The 17,463-nt window shown below is 38.1% G+C and overlaps 1 protein-coding gene across 3 annotated transcripts in view; it reads left to right on the top strand.

Moving 5' to 3' along the window:
* The window catches only part of LOC122553624 (TATA-box-binding protein-like), a 54,026-nt gene extending 36,789 nt beyond the window's left edge, over positions 1-17,237 (top strand). Inside the window, exons 3-8 of one of the 3 annotated variants that reach the window (XM_043697718.1) lie at positions 698-785; positions 2,249-2,340; positions 2,458-2,625; positions 12,150-12,236; positions 12,527-12,621; positions 16,783-17,237. In XM_043697718.1, the coding sequence (XP_043553653.1) occupies positions 698-785; positions 2,249-2,340; positions 2,458-2,625; positions 12,150-12,236; positions 12,527-12,621; positions 16,783-16,862 (610 nt within the window). In that variant the 3' untranslated portion in view covers positions 16,863-17,237. Of the gene's footprint in view, positions 1-697; positions 786-2,248; positions 2,341-2,457; positions 2,626-12,149; positions 12,237-12,526; positions 12,622-16,782 lie in introns of those variants that run through there. The other 2 variants (XM_043697719.1, XM_043697720.1) reach the window with 2 other exon arrangements.
* Positions 17,238-17,463: the final 226 nt, after the last annotated feature.

Below are 17,463 nucleotides of genomic sequence, written 5' to 3'. Positions count from 1 at the left end.
GCCTGTTCTGTATTTCAATACAATCATGACTGATCTCAGCACTGCCTCAACTTCACTTTCCTGCTGCTCCCATAACTATTTGAATAAATTTGAAATGGATTTTTAATGTCGCCGCAGTCTGGGGTAGTGAAAGCCACAAATTCACGACCCTTTAAGAGAAGTAATTCTTCCTTATCTCTGTTTTAAATCTGCTACCCCTTATCCTAAACCTGACTTCTCATTCTGGATTACCCAACACGAGGAAACATTCTTTCTATCTGCAATCTCCTCCCTTGCTTCCCAGAGAATCCTAGGATAAATCAAACACGAGGAAACATTCTTTCTACACCTACTTTGTCAATCCCCTTTAGCATCTTTAAATCTCAATTCAGTTTCCACTTGTATATCTTCTCATCCTTCTAACTTCTGGTGAGTATAGGCTGAAACTGCTCAACCCCTCCTCGTAAAACAAGCCTTTCATCTCTGAATAAATCTAATGAATGTCTCTGACCTGCTTCCAATCCTAAAGAGGCTAAAGTTTGCAATCTGCCCATTTTGTGAGTGTACACCTGCCTGTGCATGAGTGGAAGAGATTTGAAGTACACTAACAATCAGTTTAGTTAGAAATTTGTGATCTTGACTTTTGGGTACAACTGTTCAAAATGCTTGTGCAGATTTAGAGTACATAACCTTTTAGGTTTCTTTATTTTTTCCACAGAAATATTGTTTCCACTGTTAATTTGGCCTGCAAATTGGACCTGAAGAGAATAGCTTTATGTGCAAGAAATGCTGAATATAATCCAAAGGTAATTTTTCAAACAGGGTATTAATGTTTCATGTGCTAATTCATTTTTTTTCCATCACTAAGAGCTTCAATCTTGCATCCTGTTAAATTAGATTAAAAAAGTAAAAACTTTTTTTCTAATCCACTGCATTATCTACAAGTTAGATGATGGCAAAATATTACCCTTGATCTTCGGTAGCAAATGTTAATATATGCGAGTCAGTTGTATTATAGGAAAGGTAAATTCAGAACATTTTTCCTAATGGATCAGAAAAGATTACAGTACAAGTTTAAGGTATATGACTGAGAATGTTTATTTGATTTTGAGAGTTTTTGGTCTTGGCTAGGCCATTAGAGATGCTGGAAATTTGAAGTTCATAGGTTCTCTGGTTTGAGACTTGCTCCCCTTTTTATGGCCATTTTAGATACCATTGACAAACATTTAGGAATAGGTTTGTAATCGTTTCTTGGTAAAACCAAGGCTTTGTACAAGGAACGTTAGACATTGTGCGAAGAATGATCTTGGATCTTATCTCTAATCTGCACTGATTTACTTCAACTATCCATTTCTGGTTAGGATAATCACCAGAATCTAGAAAAGTAACAGGCAGAGATCCCACCTCAAACACCATTAACTATCTAATTCTAAATGGGGAAAATAGAGATTTGGGACAATATTTGAACCATTGTCCTTGCCCTTTTATGTAAATTGATTGAGCTAGCAGTCAAGACTGCCTCATGAATAACGGTGACTTGGATGAGCTTTGAGATATCTACTGCCCTTTTGCTCAACTGAGGGAGCTTGAGAGTAGATGGGCAATGAATGCTGGCCTAGTAGCCATGCCTACATCCAATGAATTAAAAACAAAATAGATTTTGGTATCCATAGAGAAGTATGTAGGGGTGCAGTGTACCATATAATGTTGAGTCAAAAAGGTTGATTCAGCAAATTTAACAATAAATAAAAGAGGGTGCTATAACTTATGTTCATTTTGTGTATTCCAATTATTTTGGATTCCTTTCCAAAATACACAAAAAAGTGAAAATTGCAAGTAGGAGTAGGCCATTCAATCCTTCAAGCCTGTTTTGCCATTTGGTGAAAGCATGGCTGATCTGATTTGTAGCCTCAACCTCCCTTTTCTGTGTATCCCTGTGCCTTGACAATCAAAAATCTGTCTAACTCAGCCTTGAATATATTCAATGACCCAACCTCCAGGGAAGAGAATTCCATAAATTGACAATGCTCTGAGAGAAAGAAAGTGGCTCCTTATCAAACCTTAGAAAGGAGATCCTTCATCTTTAAACTATGCATCCAAATGTAATTATTTCTTATCTGCAGTTTTCAATTTAATTTTGTCAACTTTTCATAAGTTTGAGTCAGAGTACTTTTTTTTTGCAGCTTTTAAAAAATGTTTACAGTCTGGTATTAAAGACGTAGATTGTTTATCACCTAGACCTAAGTTTGTTCTAACTTGTGCTTAATAGCGGTTTGCTGCAGTGATAATGCGAATAAGAGAGCCCAGAACGACAGCGTTAATCTTCAGTTCAGGCAAGATGGTTTGCACTGGAGCCAAAAGGTATAATATCTTGTTTCTGTTTTGAAACACTGAAGTTCGACACAATTTGTGGAAAGTTACTCAGGATGTATGTCCGTGATTTTAATTAACAGGCATCTCTTTTCTTCATCCTAACAGTGAAGAACAGTCTCGATTAGCAGCTAGGAAATATGCACGTGTTGTTCAGAAACTCGGATTTCCAGCGAAGTTTCTTGATTTTAAAATCCAAAACATGGTTGGAAGTTGTGATGTGAAATTCCCCATCAGATTAGAAGGGTTGGTTCTCACCCACCAACAATTCAGCAGGTACAGAATACTCCAGGACTGGCTTTCTTGTACTTCCATTTCAGGCTTAAATGGTTCAATTTCATTTCATTATTCATTGTTGATTTCAACTATTTTTTGTTTTGAAAGATATTCATTTGAATCTACTGGAATGTTTTGTAGGTCTAAGTATCGAAATGGCCAGTGAATAGCAACTTTCAACAGTGGATTTTGAGGTTTGAAATTAATAGAACATGCATTTCTATTGCTCATTTTCTACAGTAAAATGCCTTAACACTACTTGGGGTGTTGGAATGGGGGAAGAACTAGACATGGAGGGCAGATTTTGGGGTGATTGTATTTGTAATCCAAGGTGTTGAACATTGATAACAAGGCAAGACTGATTTGGAGAGAACATTTCAGTTGTAATGCAAATTTAGTTTGGAGGACGCATAGTCGCCCAGAGTGAAGCGTGCAGGCATTAAGAAACCATTATTTCTATAAATGGGCGGGCAAATCATTAATTCATGACAAGGATTTTCATGTCTTGGAGAAATGGGAGCAATGAAGGCTGGCAAGGCTCCTGGTGATAGAAGATTAGGGTTTAGTCTGAATTTAGATAATTTTATACTTTCTCAGTACAACTTAATTTCAAAGATCACCTACACACTTTTCTAAAAAAAAATCTGCACGAGTGTATCAAACCAGTTGCATTGATCCAAGCCAAGATCATTAAAGTATTCCCGTTAGTGAAATAGTTGATACTGAAAGTAATCCTATGAATTAAAAACCCATAATGTATCACTTGGCAATCTCTTTGCTCTTCACCTTCTTGAATGCATTTGTTATAAATATAGTTAGTTATACCATGTCTGTCCATTTTTGAATGCAGAGGTTGCATGTTCTATCAAGGCCTCCTTTTCAGAGTGCCTTCTTTTGGAGAGGAGAACTACAGTTAGTTGGGTTTTTAACAAGTATTTTTGAGTTCTGTGCCAAATTATTTGAGCAAAAGAAAGAAATTGAGTACTTGTGACTTTGCTAATCTGCATAAAAATTGAATTTTGGATTAGCATTTGAATTCATTTGCAATCCTACTTATGTTTCCAAGCAGCAGACTTTTAACACCTGGATTGTTGAAAGAAATCGAAGATTGCTTTCTGCAACCCTATATCACATGTATAATTTTGAGCCCCATTTTATGGCCTAGCCTTATACATGTGTAACTCAGAAATAAACAATATATTGCCTTTTTTTAGCTTTTTTGGGGTGAACCAGGGTTTCTGTAGTAAATGGTTACTGAAGTCCTTCAGATTTTGTTTCTGTTTAATACACTTGTTATTGTTCCCACACTGTAAAGCAGAGCTCTACAATTAAAGGCCATTTTCCTTTGGATCATTTAGGGTCTTTCTGTAATTACAATAGGTTGTTTAATTAAGGCATTTCCAGCTTTTGAAATAATATAGCAATGTCTTCTTATGCTGTGATCCCACTTGATGCTAATCTTGGACATGTTAGATCCCAGCGTAAAACCTCAATAGACTATAAGTTTTTTTATTTTTGCTATTTGTTGACTCTGTTGTTCAGTCACTGAACATATTCTGAAGAGGTTGCCAAAGTTCATTACACAAGGGAAAAGACATAAACTCTTTTACAATATATTAGAGAATTTGAAATGCTCTTATAACAAATATCAGAAACAAAGATACAACCCTTTTATCCTCAATGGCGACTTGACAGACACTCTCACTTTAAAGTTTGTTGTTTAGTTGGCTTTGATGTAATTGGTGTCTGGAGCTTTCTTCTTACTGAAACTCTCTAAACAAGTATTTGGATTTTCTATACCTTCAGCTTCCAGGAATCTTCAGCCTTTGGAGATTTCTTCTAAGAGACTTTAGAGCTTTTTTGTAGCTCGATATTTTTCAAAACTGCTTAACTAACAGCACCTTGATCTGCCTGACCTTCTGGATGATTCTGTCTCTTTGTCACACATATATATAAAACACATATATTGCTAAGCACAGCAGTTTTCTTTTTTTAAAAAACTCTTGTTTCTAATGCAATGAATAATTTAACTCCAATTATACTGCAAGACAGTATCAATAAACTTAAGAAATCTCTGCAAATCTGGAATAAGTGAAAGTTCACATTAGTCCCAGAAGATTACAGGTTGCATTGTCAGTAAAAACAGGTGACTGACGGTGAGTTTAACTTCATACAACTTGATGTTTATTCTGCCAGCTTTGTGCCAATTCTTTAAATCTGTCAACATCCCTTTCTGAAGCTCCTTTGCATCCAACCTACAGCTTACTCTCCACCTGTCTTTGTATCATCAACCAACACACAAATCATCTCTTAGTCAAGTCATTGATATGTTCCTGGAGTGCAAGTACCTGACGCCCAAGCTTTGAATCTTGCAGTAATTTGTCATTCTATGAATAATTTGCAATTTTTACTTAGCTTGTTTGTAACCAATCCTCAATCTATGTTAATATTGCCCCCAGTCCCAGGAGCCCTTTTTTTTTGTATAATAGCCTCTTTTTACCACCTTTTATTAAATGAATTTTGAAGTTGCAAGTACATATCTACAGGGTTCCCCTTATCTGTCTTGTCACTTACAACTTCAAACGCAAATAGACTGGAAAAATCTGTTAGAACTAACTTCCATTCTGTAGATTCGTACCAACTTGATTTAATAACATTTTTAAAGTATCCTGCCACTGTGTTCCCAATAATAGATCTTAGCACTGTTCTCACTACTGATCTCCGGCTGTGGCCTGAAATTCTGTTTCTGACACCTCATTTTTGAATACCAGGATTACAAATTTTACATTTCCAATCAAGAAGCATTCAAAAATCTAGGGCATTCTGAATAACCAAATTCACTGTTCACCATCTCTAGTCACCTTTTATAAAAACTTAAGATGTAAGCCATCAGCAGTTTCATAGCTATTAGGCCCATAAATTTTTCTTTCTTTTCAAACTATTCATACTGATTCCTTCAAGTTTCTACTTATCACTAAACATGATTCCTCACTATTTCCAGAGAGGTTAACGTGTTTCTACCATAAAGCCAGAAACGAAGTTTCATTTCTCTGCAATTTCCTTATTCCATATCATTTCTCCTATCCTTGTCTGTTAAGTGGCCCACACTTTGACTAATCTTAGTTATTAATTTACAGCTGTTAATTCACATTGTTAGGAGCCTATTCATGACTGACTTAGCTTATGGTCTTAATGTAGAATGAAAACTTGGAGGCCCAGGTATGTATCAATGAAACTGAGGAGTCTAACTGCAGCAGAAAATAAAATTGGTACTTGAGTATTGCTAAAAAGAGAGACAACATCATTTTGAAGCTTTTTGACTTGAATTCATCAGGACAAATGCAAAAAGGCCAAATTTCAAACCAGAATAATTTGTACTATAGGAGAAAAGGGTGCAGATTTTAGAATTTTGCATTTAGAATTTTGACAATTCTGCTTAAACTTGCAATGAACAAGAAATTTGAAGATGACAAAAAAGAAAAGATAAAATGAGAAAAATCATGCAGCATGTCACCAAAATAACAAGTTTATTCTGTTTTAAGAAAAACATCTTCACAGGATTCTAAGACAGACTGAAATATTCTAATTAGTACCATGGAATTAATAGCCAAGAAAATATTTTCCTATTTCGTGTGTTCAGATCATGTGCAGATATCAAATTTCAATTCAGTCACTTATTGTTTCTCCTAACGTTTTGTGAAATTACATCCACTTACCCCATTTCTGCGGATGATACGAAAGTCGGAGGAGTTGTAGACAGTGAGGAAGGATATGGCAGGTTACAGCGGGATATAGATAAGCTGCAGAACTGGGCAGAAATGTGGCAAATGGAGTTCAATGTAGCTAAGTGTGAGGTGATTCACTTTGGTAAGAGTAATAAAAAGATGGGGTACTGGGCTAATGGTCGGATACTTGGTAATGTGGATGAGCAGAGGGATCTTGGTGTCCATGTACACAAATCTCTGAAAGTTGCCACCCAGGTAAATAGTGCAGTGAGGAAGGCATATGGCGTACTGGCTTTTATTGGTAGACGAATTGAGTTCCGGAGTCCTGAGGTCATGTTGCAGATGTATAAGACTTTGGTGCAGCCGCATCTGGAGTATTGTGTGCAGTTTTGGTCGCCATACTATAGGAAGGATGTGGAGGCACTGGAACGGGTGCAGAGGAGGTTTACCAGGATGTTGCCTGGTATGGAAGGAAGACCGTATGAGGAATAGGACAGATGTTAGGGGTAGGTTCTTTACTCAGCGAGTCGTGAGTTCATGGAATGCCCTGCCAGTAGCAGTGGTGGACTTTCCCTCATTATGGGCATTTAAGCGGGCATTGGATAGGCATATGGAGGATAGTGGGCTAGTGTAGGTTAGGTGGGCTTGGATCGGCGCAACATCGAGGGCCGAAGGGCCTGTACTGCGCTGTATTCTTCTATGTTCTATGTTCTTACAGGCTTGAAATTGAGGTGAATTGAGGTGATTCTAGGTTATGTTGGCAATACCATAACTATACATTGTGTTTTGCATATATTTGGCATTTAAGTCAACTCCACCATTTGTTTAGCTATGACATGCTACTCTCATTAGCAGTTTCAATTTTTCATTGCACAAATGCATGCTTTACTTATCAGAATCCTACAACTGGCTATGAGAGATCAAGCAATGATACAACCTGTGTTGAGAAGATGCATAATAATTTAAGAAAACCCTCTCTTTGCATTTTACGTTGTTATTTCAAAATGGTGGCCATCTACACTGATGGTTCACTTTGTTCTGTTTCCGTCAAACTCTGTTTTAAGATTTTTTTTTAAGGTTCAAAGGTTGACACGCGTGTTGACAACTTTGACAGTGTATAACTTTTTCACATTTACTGACAGAATTTCATTCTCTATTTGCCCTTGGCTCTCTGGTCCTGCTTTATCAGATGTTGACAGTGTAGTACTTGATATAAGGAAGACCATAGATGAGGCAGCTGAAGACGATTGGACTTGACATTGCTGCAGGAGTTTCTCAGGGCAATGTCCTAGTACTGAGAAAATTACCTTTCAATAACCACAACTATTTTTGTGCTAGGTATGACTCCAGTTAGAGAAAAGCTCCCCATTCTGACACCACTCTTCCAGGCAGCAGATTCTAAATCCTAACAACTGAGTAAATCTGACTTTTGGCTCTCTGACAATCTTGAAATTGTGATTCCTAGCTAATGATATACCAACCAGTAGAAAAGAATATCCTTCTTTACCCTATGAAAATTGCTTACAATTTTGAACATGTCAATAAGATCACCACTTAAATTTCCCTGCAACGAAGAATCAAATCAATTTCTCTCTAATCTTTCCTTGTATCTAAAATCTCTCATTACTGTTACCATTCTCCTTTTGTGCACTGTCTAAGGTTCAATATCCATCCTAAATAGAGTCATAGTCATAGAGGCATACAGTACAGAAACAGACCCTTCGGTCCAATCCATCCATGCCGACTAGATATTCTAACCTAATCTAATCCTATTTGCCAGCACTTGGCCCATATCCCTCTTAACCCTGCCTACTCATAACCATCCAGATGCCTTTTTTAAATGCTGTAATTATACTAGTCTCCACCACTTCCTCTGGCAGCTCATTTCATACACCTACCACCCTCTATGTGAAAAAGTTGTCCCTTAGGTCCCTTTCATATCCTTCCCCTCTCACCCTAAATTTATGCCCTCTAGTTCTGAACTCCATCACTCCAGGGAAAAATCCTTGTTTATTTATCCTATCCATGTCCCTCATGATTTTATAAACCACCCTTAAGGTCACGCCTTAGCCTACAACGCTCCAGGGAAAACAGCCCCAGCCTATTCAGCCTCTCCCTAAGCTCAAATCCTTGAACCCTGGCAACATCCTTGTAAATCTTTTCTGAGGAGAAAGTGAGGACTGCAGATGCTGGAGATCAGAGCTGAAAATGTGTTGCCGGAAAAGTGCAGCAGGTCAGGCAGCATCCAAGGAACAGGAGAATCGACGTTTTGGGCATAAGCCCTTCTTCAGGAATCTTTTCTGAACCCTTTCAAGTTTCACAACATCCTCCTAATAGGAAGGAGACTAGAATTGCACACAATATTCCAACAGTGGCCTAACCAATGTCCTGTACAGCCGCAACATGACCTCCCAACTCCTGTACTCAATGCTCTGAACAATGAAGGAAGGCATATCAAATGCCGCCTTCACTATCCTATCTTCCTGCGACTCTACTTTCAAGGATAAGGTGACTAGAACTGAAATTAGTCCAAATGTGATCTGACCAATGATTTGTAGAGGATTAGCACTACTTTATTTCCCTTATACTTTGTGCTACTATTTATGACCCCAAGGATCCTAAATGCCTTCTCAACAGCTGGTTCAACTTGTCAGGCTTTCTTCAGAGAATCCCGAGGTCCCTCTGCTCCTAAACTCCCCATTGAGCCTGTATTGTCTCTTCATGTTTCGTCTGTCAAAATGCATTACCTCCTGTTTCTCTGCACTGAAATTTAACTGCCAGGTGTTTGTCCATTTGACTAACTTATTATCTCTCTGGTTGCTCAGGGTCATCCTCAGAATTCATTATGCTTCCTAGCCTAGTATCACCTGCAAATGTAGATATTTTGGCCATCTCCAAATAGTTTACAGATTATAAAAAGCAAGGCTCCTATCACCGATCCTTGGAGAACACCACTGATCTCCTCTCCAGTCCAAGAAATGCCCAGCTATACCTAATGTCTGGTTCCTATCTCTAATCCATATGGCCAAGGACCCATCAATACCAAACAGTTCTAATTTGCTAACCAACATGCCATGTGGGTATTGCAAATACTTTTTGATAGGCCAAATATACCACATACACAGCATTACGCTCATCCACTACATGTGCCACTTTGTCAATGAACTATTAAATTTACCAGACATGACATGGCCTTGAAAAAGCCTGTCCTTATTCTATCTGGGATCTTGATCCTTGACTTTTTTTTGTTTTAATCCTTTTTCCAACTTCATACTACAATAGCATTCAATATTATCATCATTTCCCAAATGCTCCACCACGCCAATGTTCTCTCCTTCATGTGGGCGGCACGGTGGCACGGTGGCACAGTGGTTAGCACTGCTGCCTCACAGCGCCAGAGACCCGGGTTCAATTCCCGACTCAGGCGACTGACTGTGTGGAGTTTGCACATTCTCCCCGTGTCTGCGTGGGTTTCCTCCGGGTGCTCCGGTTTTCTCCCACAGTCACAAAGATGTGCGGGTCAGGTGAATTGGCCATGCTAAATTGCCCGTAGTGTTAGGTTAAAGGGGTAAATGTAGGGGTATGGGTGGGTTGCGCTTCGGCGGGTCGGTGTGGACTTGTTGGGCCGAAGGGCCTGTTTCCACACTGTAAGTAATCTAATCTAATCTAATCTAATCTAATGTGCCTCATTGCCTGGAACCAGATCCAACACCGCATCCTCCTGGTAGGACCGGAAAAGGACTGTTCCAGAAAGTTTTCCGAGACGCATTGCAGACATTTCTCCTCTTCTGTGCCCAACTCTGCCTCCGCCCTCCCCCACCCCCCCTTCCCATTCTACCCTAGGGCAATTGAAATAACCAACTGTCACAAATACTTGTCTTGCAGGTTTCCACAATATGCCTACAAATGCTCTTTTCTACTTCCTCCCCACTATTTGGAGCTCTAGTAGAAATACCAAACAAGATCATCACTTCCTTCATGTGTCACCAACCATATAGATTCTCATTCAGGAACTGTATCTGTTCAAGTGCTTTGATACTATATTGACCAAGATTGTTACACTATCTTTGTTAGCCGTCCTATTTCTACTAAAAATAACCTCCAATGTTATGTATTCAGTCCTATTCTGCTTTGAGCCATATTTTGGTCAATGCTACTATGCCAAATCCCCCTGCAGCAAATTCTGCTTCAGGTTGCTCAATTTTATTCACTATACTCTGTACTTACATACATATGATTTAACGTTGCCCTTAAGTCTTGCCAATTGGGAGGCAACAATTTCTTTGTTCACTGCCAACTCTTGAGCCTTCTCTCACTTCCTGTTCTCCATTGTGTATTTTCTCTCTTTTGCCCTCACTGATACTTCCATAACTGCACCAATTAGTCAACATTCACTCCTGCCTTATAAGTTTAAATCCATCCCCACTACTCTATTTACTATCTCTCAACCAGAAGATTAGCTCCATTTTGTCTTCGGTGAAGCCCATCTCTTCTCAACACCTTGTTTAATTTAGTTTTTAAAAACAACATATTGGTTGCTGTCTGTGAAAATCCATTTGTGGCTGGATTTATTCCATGTTAATGCTAATTCTGTAGTAACAAATTAGTTTTGAGAGAGACAATGTGGGTTCAGATTTTATGCCAGATTTAAGTGCATAACCTAAGTTGTAAAACATCTGTTCAGCTATAACAGTGTGTTACATTCAGGTGAATTTAAAATATCCCATGGCACCAATTGAAGATCAGAGATATTTTCTGTCTCAGATGAACATTGTCCCAGAACCAACACTATCAAAATAAACCATACCTCATTTGTCATGGAGAGTAAAGGAATGTTTCTGCAATTCAAAATCAAGTATTGGCTGCGAAACAAATGATACATCCCAAAGATGTTTATGGCACTATATAAATGTAAGTTTGTTTCTTGCCACATCACATGTGAATAAGGACTTTTGAACCAAATACTTGAGAAAAGCGAGTACCGTTGTAACAGTAAAACTTCATGTTCTAATGTTACCAAATGAGATAAGGAGTAAAAGTACATCAGTTTTGAAAATATTTTAAGTCTACATGCAGTTGATTATAATTCTATTATTCACCTAAATATCTAACAATGTTCTTTTTTCAAGTAAACACATGTTGTTATTATACTTAATATATAATCCATTTTGGACCCTTACACACTTAATTCTTGAAGTGGCTTGGTCTGGTTAATTTCTAAATGGTTTAAAGTTCCTGAGCTTAATCAAGGTAAGAACCAACTTACAGTATATGGGCTGAGCAGCAACATAATTTTGTTGCCATTCATGCTGGCCATGACACACACTGTTAGATGTATAAATATGCATGCAGGTGAGACATATGTTTCTACAGAGCATTTTGGATTACACTTCTGCAGATGGATATGTACGTATTTTAAGTTAGTGATAGCATTCTAATGTGGAGTGTTCTGTAGTCACTTGATCTAATCCATTTAGGCTACTGAATCAGTGGTTTCTGCCCATTATTACTTTGCCACATAGTGCAATGTATAAAAGATGGCCAATATCAGGACATGGATTGAATGTGACTATTGAAGTGACATTTTCTGATTGAATACTAAATTTTTGCATGTATCTATATACACATGTACATGTTTATTGAATTGCTTGATCACAATTTTAAATCCGTATTCTCACACTGGTTTGGAAGTATTATATTGTCAGCCAAGAGTGGTATCTCAAGGCCTCCTCCAGGAGTGATTGCAAAGCAGGGCATAAAAGTGACAGAAACCTATCCTTCTATTTTGATGTTGACAAGTCACCGTGCTTTGGATGTTCTTCAGATCAGGATATTGCTTCAGAAACATCAGAATTCAATGGGCATGAGCATCTGCTTGAAAACAAGGTGAAATAAAATTATTGTATTTTAGCATGGCAAATTTGAAAATACAGTAAAGTGGCCTCCTGCTATTATGAAGTGACTTCAGAAAAACATTGTTTTCATTGTGTTGATAATTTTATCCAAAATTATTTGAGAATGAAGTCATTGTAGGATAATCCAGTTAGCAAGTACCAATGTAGGAATGTGCTTAACTGCTATTGTTTTGCTGCTGAATGGATCTCAGCTTCGACCCAAGATGAGTGATAAGCTCTACTTGTATTTACAATTTAATGCAACAATCTTTCATTTTCCAGCTATGAACCAGAATTGTTCCCAGGTCTCATTTACAGGATGGTCAAACCAAGAATTGTTCTGCTAATATTTGTCTCTGGCAAGGTTGTTTTGACAGGTAAAAACAAATTTGTTTAATATCTATTTTCATATTGGTCTCTTGCATTTTTGTGACTGTTGTTGATCAGCATGTAATTTGAATTTTGTTATTTATTTGAACTGTTGAAACTATATCTATTCATCAAAAATGCTTCTATTCCAAGCTTATTATGTAGTTAGGCAGTCAGTAACCACAATTAAGTACCTTTTTTTAGTGCCGTGAACTAAAAAATTGGATACATAGATAAAAGTTTAAAGATTAATCAACTTTATTTTTCTAAGTTCTGCAATCAAATTACTCATTATTCCTTTGTGATGTAAACCAAGTGTTTCAGATATCAGTTTTTACATTAGTACCTATGCAGGCAGAATGCATTGGCCCATTTTTCTATTTTCAAAATTTTATATGAGGAAAGGAAACTACCAGACTAATTTCAGATTTTAGGAAAATGTTCACTTTGCATAATTATTCAGGAAATGTTTGCAATGACTGATTATAAAATGCCAGTAGCAGAAATCATTTCAGTAATTGAAGCAAACATGCTCTCTCTGTTTCTCATCTAAGTAACTAGACAAAATAGTTTCCCAATCTGGATGGAAGTTTGCTCGCCGAGCTGGAGGTTTGTTTTCAGACATTTCATCACTATACGAGGTAACATCATCAGTGAGCCACCAGCGAAGCGCTGGTGGTATGTCCCACTTTCTATTTTTGTTAGGTGGGTGATGTCATTTCCAGTTCTTTTTCTCCGGAGGATGGTAAATGAGGTCTAAATCGATGTGTTTATTGATAGAGTTCCGGTTGGAATGCCATGCTTCAAGAAATTCTTGTGCGTCTCTAGTTTGGCTTGTCCTAGGATAGATGTGTTGTTCCAGTCAAAGTGGTGTCCTTTATCTGTATGTAAGGATACTAGAGATAGCGGGTCATGTCTTTTTGTGGTTAGTTGATATTCATGTATCCTAGTGGCTAGCTTTCTGCCTGTTCGTCCAATGTAGTGTTTGTTACAGTTCTTGCAAGGTATTTTATAAATAACATTTCTTTTGTTTGTTGTTTATATCGGTTCTTTAAAGTTCATTAGTCGCTGTTTAAGTGTGTTGGTAGGTTTGTGGGCTACAGTGATGCCCAGAGGTCTGAGTAGTCTGGAGATCATTTTTGAGATGCCTTTGTAGGGTAAAGCGTCTAGGGTTTCTAGACACGTTGTCTGCTTGTTTTGGGTTTCATGCTGAGGAACTGGCGGACTATGTTTATTGGGTACCTGTTCTTCTTGAATACGCAGTAGGTATTTCTCATCTGCTCTTCGTAGTTCCTTGATGCTGCAGTGTGTGGTGGCTCATTGAAATAATGTCCTAATGCAGCTTCGTTTGTGGGTGTTAGGAGTAGTTCAGTATTTGGTCCATATGTGGTGTTTTCCTGTCAACGCAGGTTTGAAGATCCCCATTGAGTGTTCGCTCTACTGTGACATCTAGTAGTGGCAGTTTGTTGTTGTGTCATCATCATCGTCATTGTCATCATCCCAACATTAAGCAGGAAAAAGGAAGAAAACAATAGAAGGACTCGAAAGACAAAAACATTGTAATCCCACTTGGAAACAAAGAATGCATGGCTGTCATTTTAAACAGAACAGACCACTGAGAAAGTGAATGCACTGCTTGCAGATACTATCATTGTTTAGGTTCTCTCTAATTTGTTTCATTTCGTGATGACAAAGGTGTCATCCACTTAGCGGAACCAAAGTTTAGATTGGATGGTTGGGAGAGCTGTTTTTGAGTCTCTGCACAACTGCTTCTGCTAGGAACCCTGATATTGGTGATCCTCAGGGTGTTCCATTGATTAGTTTGTAGGTCTTGTTATTGAACATGAAGTGGGTGGTAAGGGACAGGTCCACTAGCTTGATGATATCTTTGCTGATGAGGTTGGCGCTGTCTGGTGTTTGTGTCTTTGGTTCTTGTAGTCAGTCAGTGTTTCTTTGGCCAGGTTGATGTGAATGGATGTGAACAGGGCTGTTACATCAAAGGAGACCATTATTTCATCCTCTTCTATCATGGTGTCTTTGGTGTTCAGGAATTCTTGGGTGGAGTGAATGGAGTGGTGTGAGTGTTCTACTAAGTGTTTTAGTCTTTGGTGGTGTTCCCTTGCAAGTCTGAACATTGGTGTTCCAGATAGTGAGACTATGGGTCTGAGGGGGGGGGGCTCCTGGTTTGTCTACTTTGGGTAGTCGGTAGAAGCATGGTGTTTTGGATGCATCTGGTTTCATTTTTTTGGGAAGTCTGTCTTGTTTAATTCTCCAGATTTCTTAAGTTTTTTTTGAGTCAGACTGTGATTCGATTCTCTAGTTGCGGGGTCGGGTCTATCGCCACCTGTTGGAAAGTCAGTATCTGCAAGCAGTGCGTTCACTTTCTCACAGTGGTCTGTTCTGTTTAAAATGACAGCCATGCATCCTTTCTTTCCAAGTGGGATTACAATGTTTTTGTCTTTTGAGTCCTTCTATTGTTTTCTTCCTTTTTCCTGCTTAATGTTGGTTTGATGGTCTGTCTGCTTTCTTCTGAGAGTCCGTTTGCTGCTAGGAAGTCCTTTTTGTCTGCGTCTCTGTGCTTGTACTTTAAGCTGCTTATGAGGACAGCTTTTTGTGTGTCTGTTAGAGGTCGGTCTGATAAGTTTTTTTTTTAAATTATCCAAGCCTCTGTGTTTCTCTTTTGTGAGAGTTTGTCTAGTTTTTTCTGGAGGGCTATTTTCTTCAATTCCTGTGTTTGCTGCTGTTTGATGCTTATGACTTGTTGTAGTGTGTCTATTCATTCATAGTCTGTCACGTTTGTGAGTAAAAGGTTTTTGGAGCGACATTTCCTGATTGTATTTATGGAGTCAGTTGTAGGCATTGTTAATCATTGTTAATCTCGAAGCATTCTGTGGCCGTTTTGTTCTGCTATTCATTTGGCGAGTGTGGTATTGAGTGGAGGTTTGTATTTAAGATATTTTGATAGTACATGTTTCCTTAGGCATTCAAGCAACAATACAGCTGTTTGCGGATGGTGTTGGTTTCCCATCTTCAGACCAGTTTTAGTGTGTTGTGCCCATAGGTGTTAGCAATTTTTGGAAAGATTTGTAACTACGGTTGAGGTTCTGGCTGTAGGTTTGCTGGCTAAGCTGGAAGGTTTATTTTCAAATGTTTTGTCACCATACTGGGTAACATCATCAGTGAGCCTCTGGTGAAGCACTGGTGGTATGTCCCACTTTTTGTGTTTTAAGTTTCTTTTTGGGTGGGTGATGTCATTTCCAGGTCTTTTTCTCAGACAAACACCACATCGGACAAACAGGCAGAAAACTAGCCACCAGGATACACGAACATCAACTAACCACAAAAGGACATGACCCACTATTACTAGTATCCTTAAATACAGATGAAGAAGGACACCACTTTAACTGGGACAACACATCTATCCTAGGACAAGCCAAACAGAGACACGCACGAGAATTCCTTGAAGCATGGCATTCCAACCAGAACTCTATCAATAAATACACCAATTTGGACCCCATCTTCCATCCTGAGAAAAAGAACTGGAAATGACATCACCCATCCAACAAAACCTAAACACATAAATAGAAAGTGGGACATACCACCAGCACTTCACTGGAGGCTCACTGATGTTACCTCATATGCTTACGAAAGATCTGAAAACAAAACCTTCCAGCTCAGCGAGCAAACATCCATCCAGAAAGTCAACCTGAGCTATAAATCTTTTCAAAAATCACTAATAGTGTCACAATAACTAAGCTATATGTTACTACAGATATTAATTTCATCAGTAAACTGCTTCAATAATTTAAATGCTATTTTGAAAATATTGATAGAACAAGATCATGCTTTAATGGAAATTAGCTTTTTTTTTAAATGAATGTTTTGTTTTGTTTTGTTTTGTTTGAATAAATGTACTTTAATAATTTCCCTTGTCAGATATTATTTTCTGCATTTTAGCTTCAATAAATGATTATTACTGTTAATAGCACCATCACTGCAGTGCTGCACAAACAAATGTGCATTCCAAAGGGCCAACTTTGTATATTAGCACAGAACTTGCTAAAATCTTGACATTTTTGTGTAATAGATTTGGTGTGAGATGCCTTTTAATGTTTGGCACCTTGATATGTACTTGGAGCGAAGAGTTTAAAATGTTTGTTTATCTGCAGGTGCCAAAGTACGTTCAGAGATCTATGAAGCATTTGAGAACATCTATCCAATCTTGAAGGGCTTTAAGAAGGCTTCGTGACATCCATATACAAAACTGATATGATGTGGATGAGAATGTATATTTTTCTAAAATCCCTTCCCTGGGACCACACCTATTATCACAAATCACAAAATCATGAAGATTTCGATGAGGGTAGGTCTTTTTGGACTATTCTAATTCATCCAACCAGAAATGCTTGATGTTTGCCTCATCCTAAACTGTGGGACGTTATCATGCTCCACAATTCCATTCCATGTGTTAATCATTTTGTTGGAAGAACTTCTTGGCGCTGGTCATACAATTACTTTTTACTAATTTGGACTTGACCCCTATTGTATTCTGGTAGTCTAATTTAACTAACTTTATTTGCAGTAAATTAATACCTTTTTAGAACAAGTGCTCAGTTGCTCTTCCTTTAATTTTTTTTTGGTGTGTTTTTCTCACATCTTTCTTCACCCATTTATATTTTTTGTCCTGCTCACCCTTTTGTTTTTAACCCCGAGTTGCCTCTCCTCAGGTACCTTCTGCAAATATAACCAAACTTTCAAGTAAATTGGAAACAGTGGTGAACCCAATGTCATTGTCTGAAGCAGTATATTTGGACTAGTTGTGATTAAGCTATTTAAATATTCTTTGTAAA

This window comes from Chiloscyllium plagiosum, chromosome 10 (genome assembly GCF_004010195.1).
Source record: "Chiloscyllium plagiosum isolate BGI_BamShark_2017 chromosome 10, ASM401019v2, whole genome shotgun sequence".
NCBI classification, from domain to species: domain Eukaryota; kingdom Metazoa; phylum Chordata; class Chondrichthyes; order Orectolobiformes; family Hemiscylliidae; genus Chiloscyllium; species Chiloscyllium plagiosum.
This window is presented reverse-complemented; position numbering and strand designations above follow the sequence as displayed.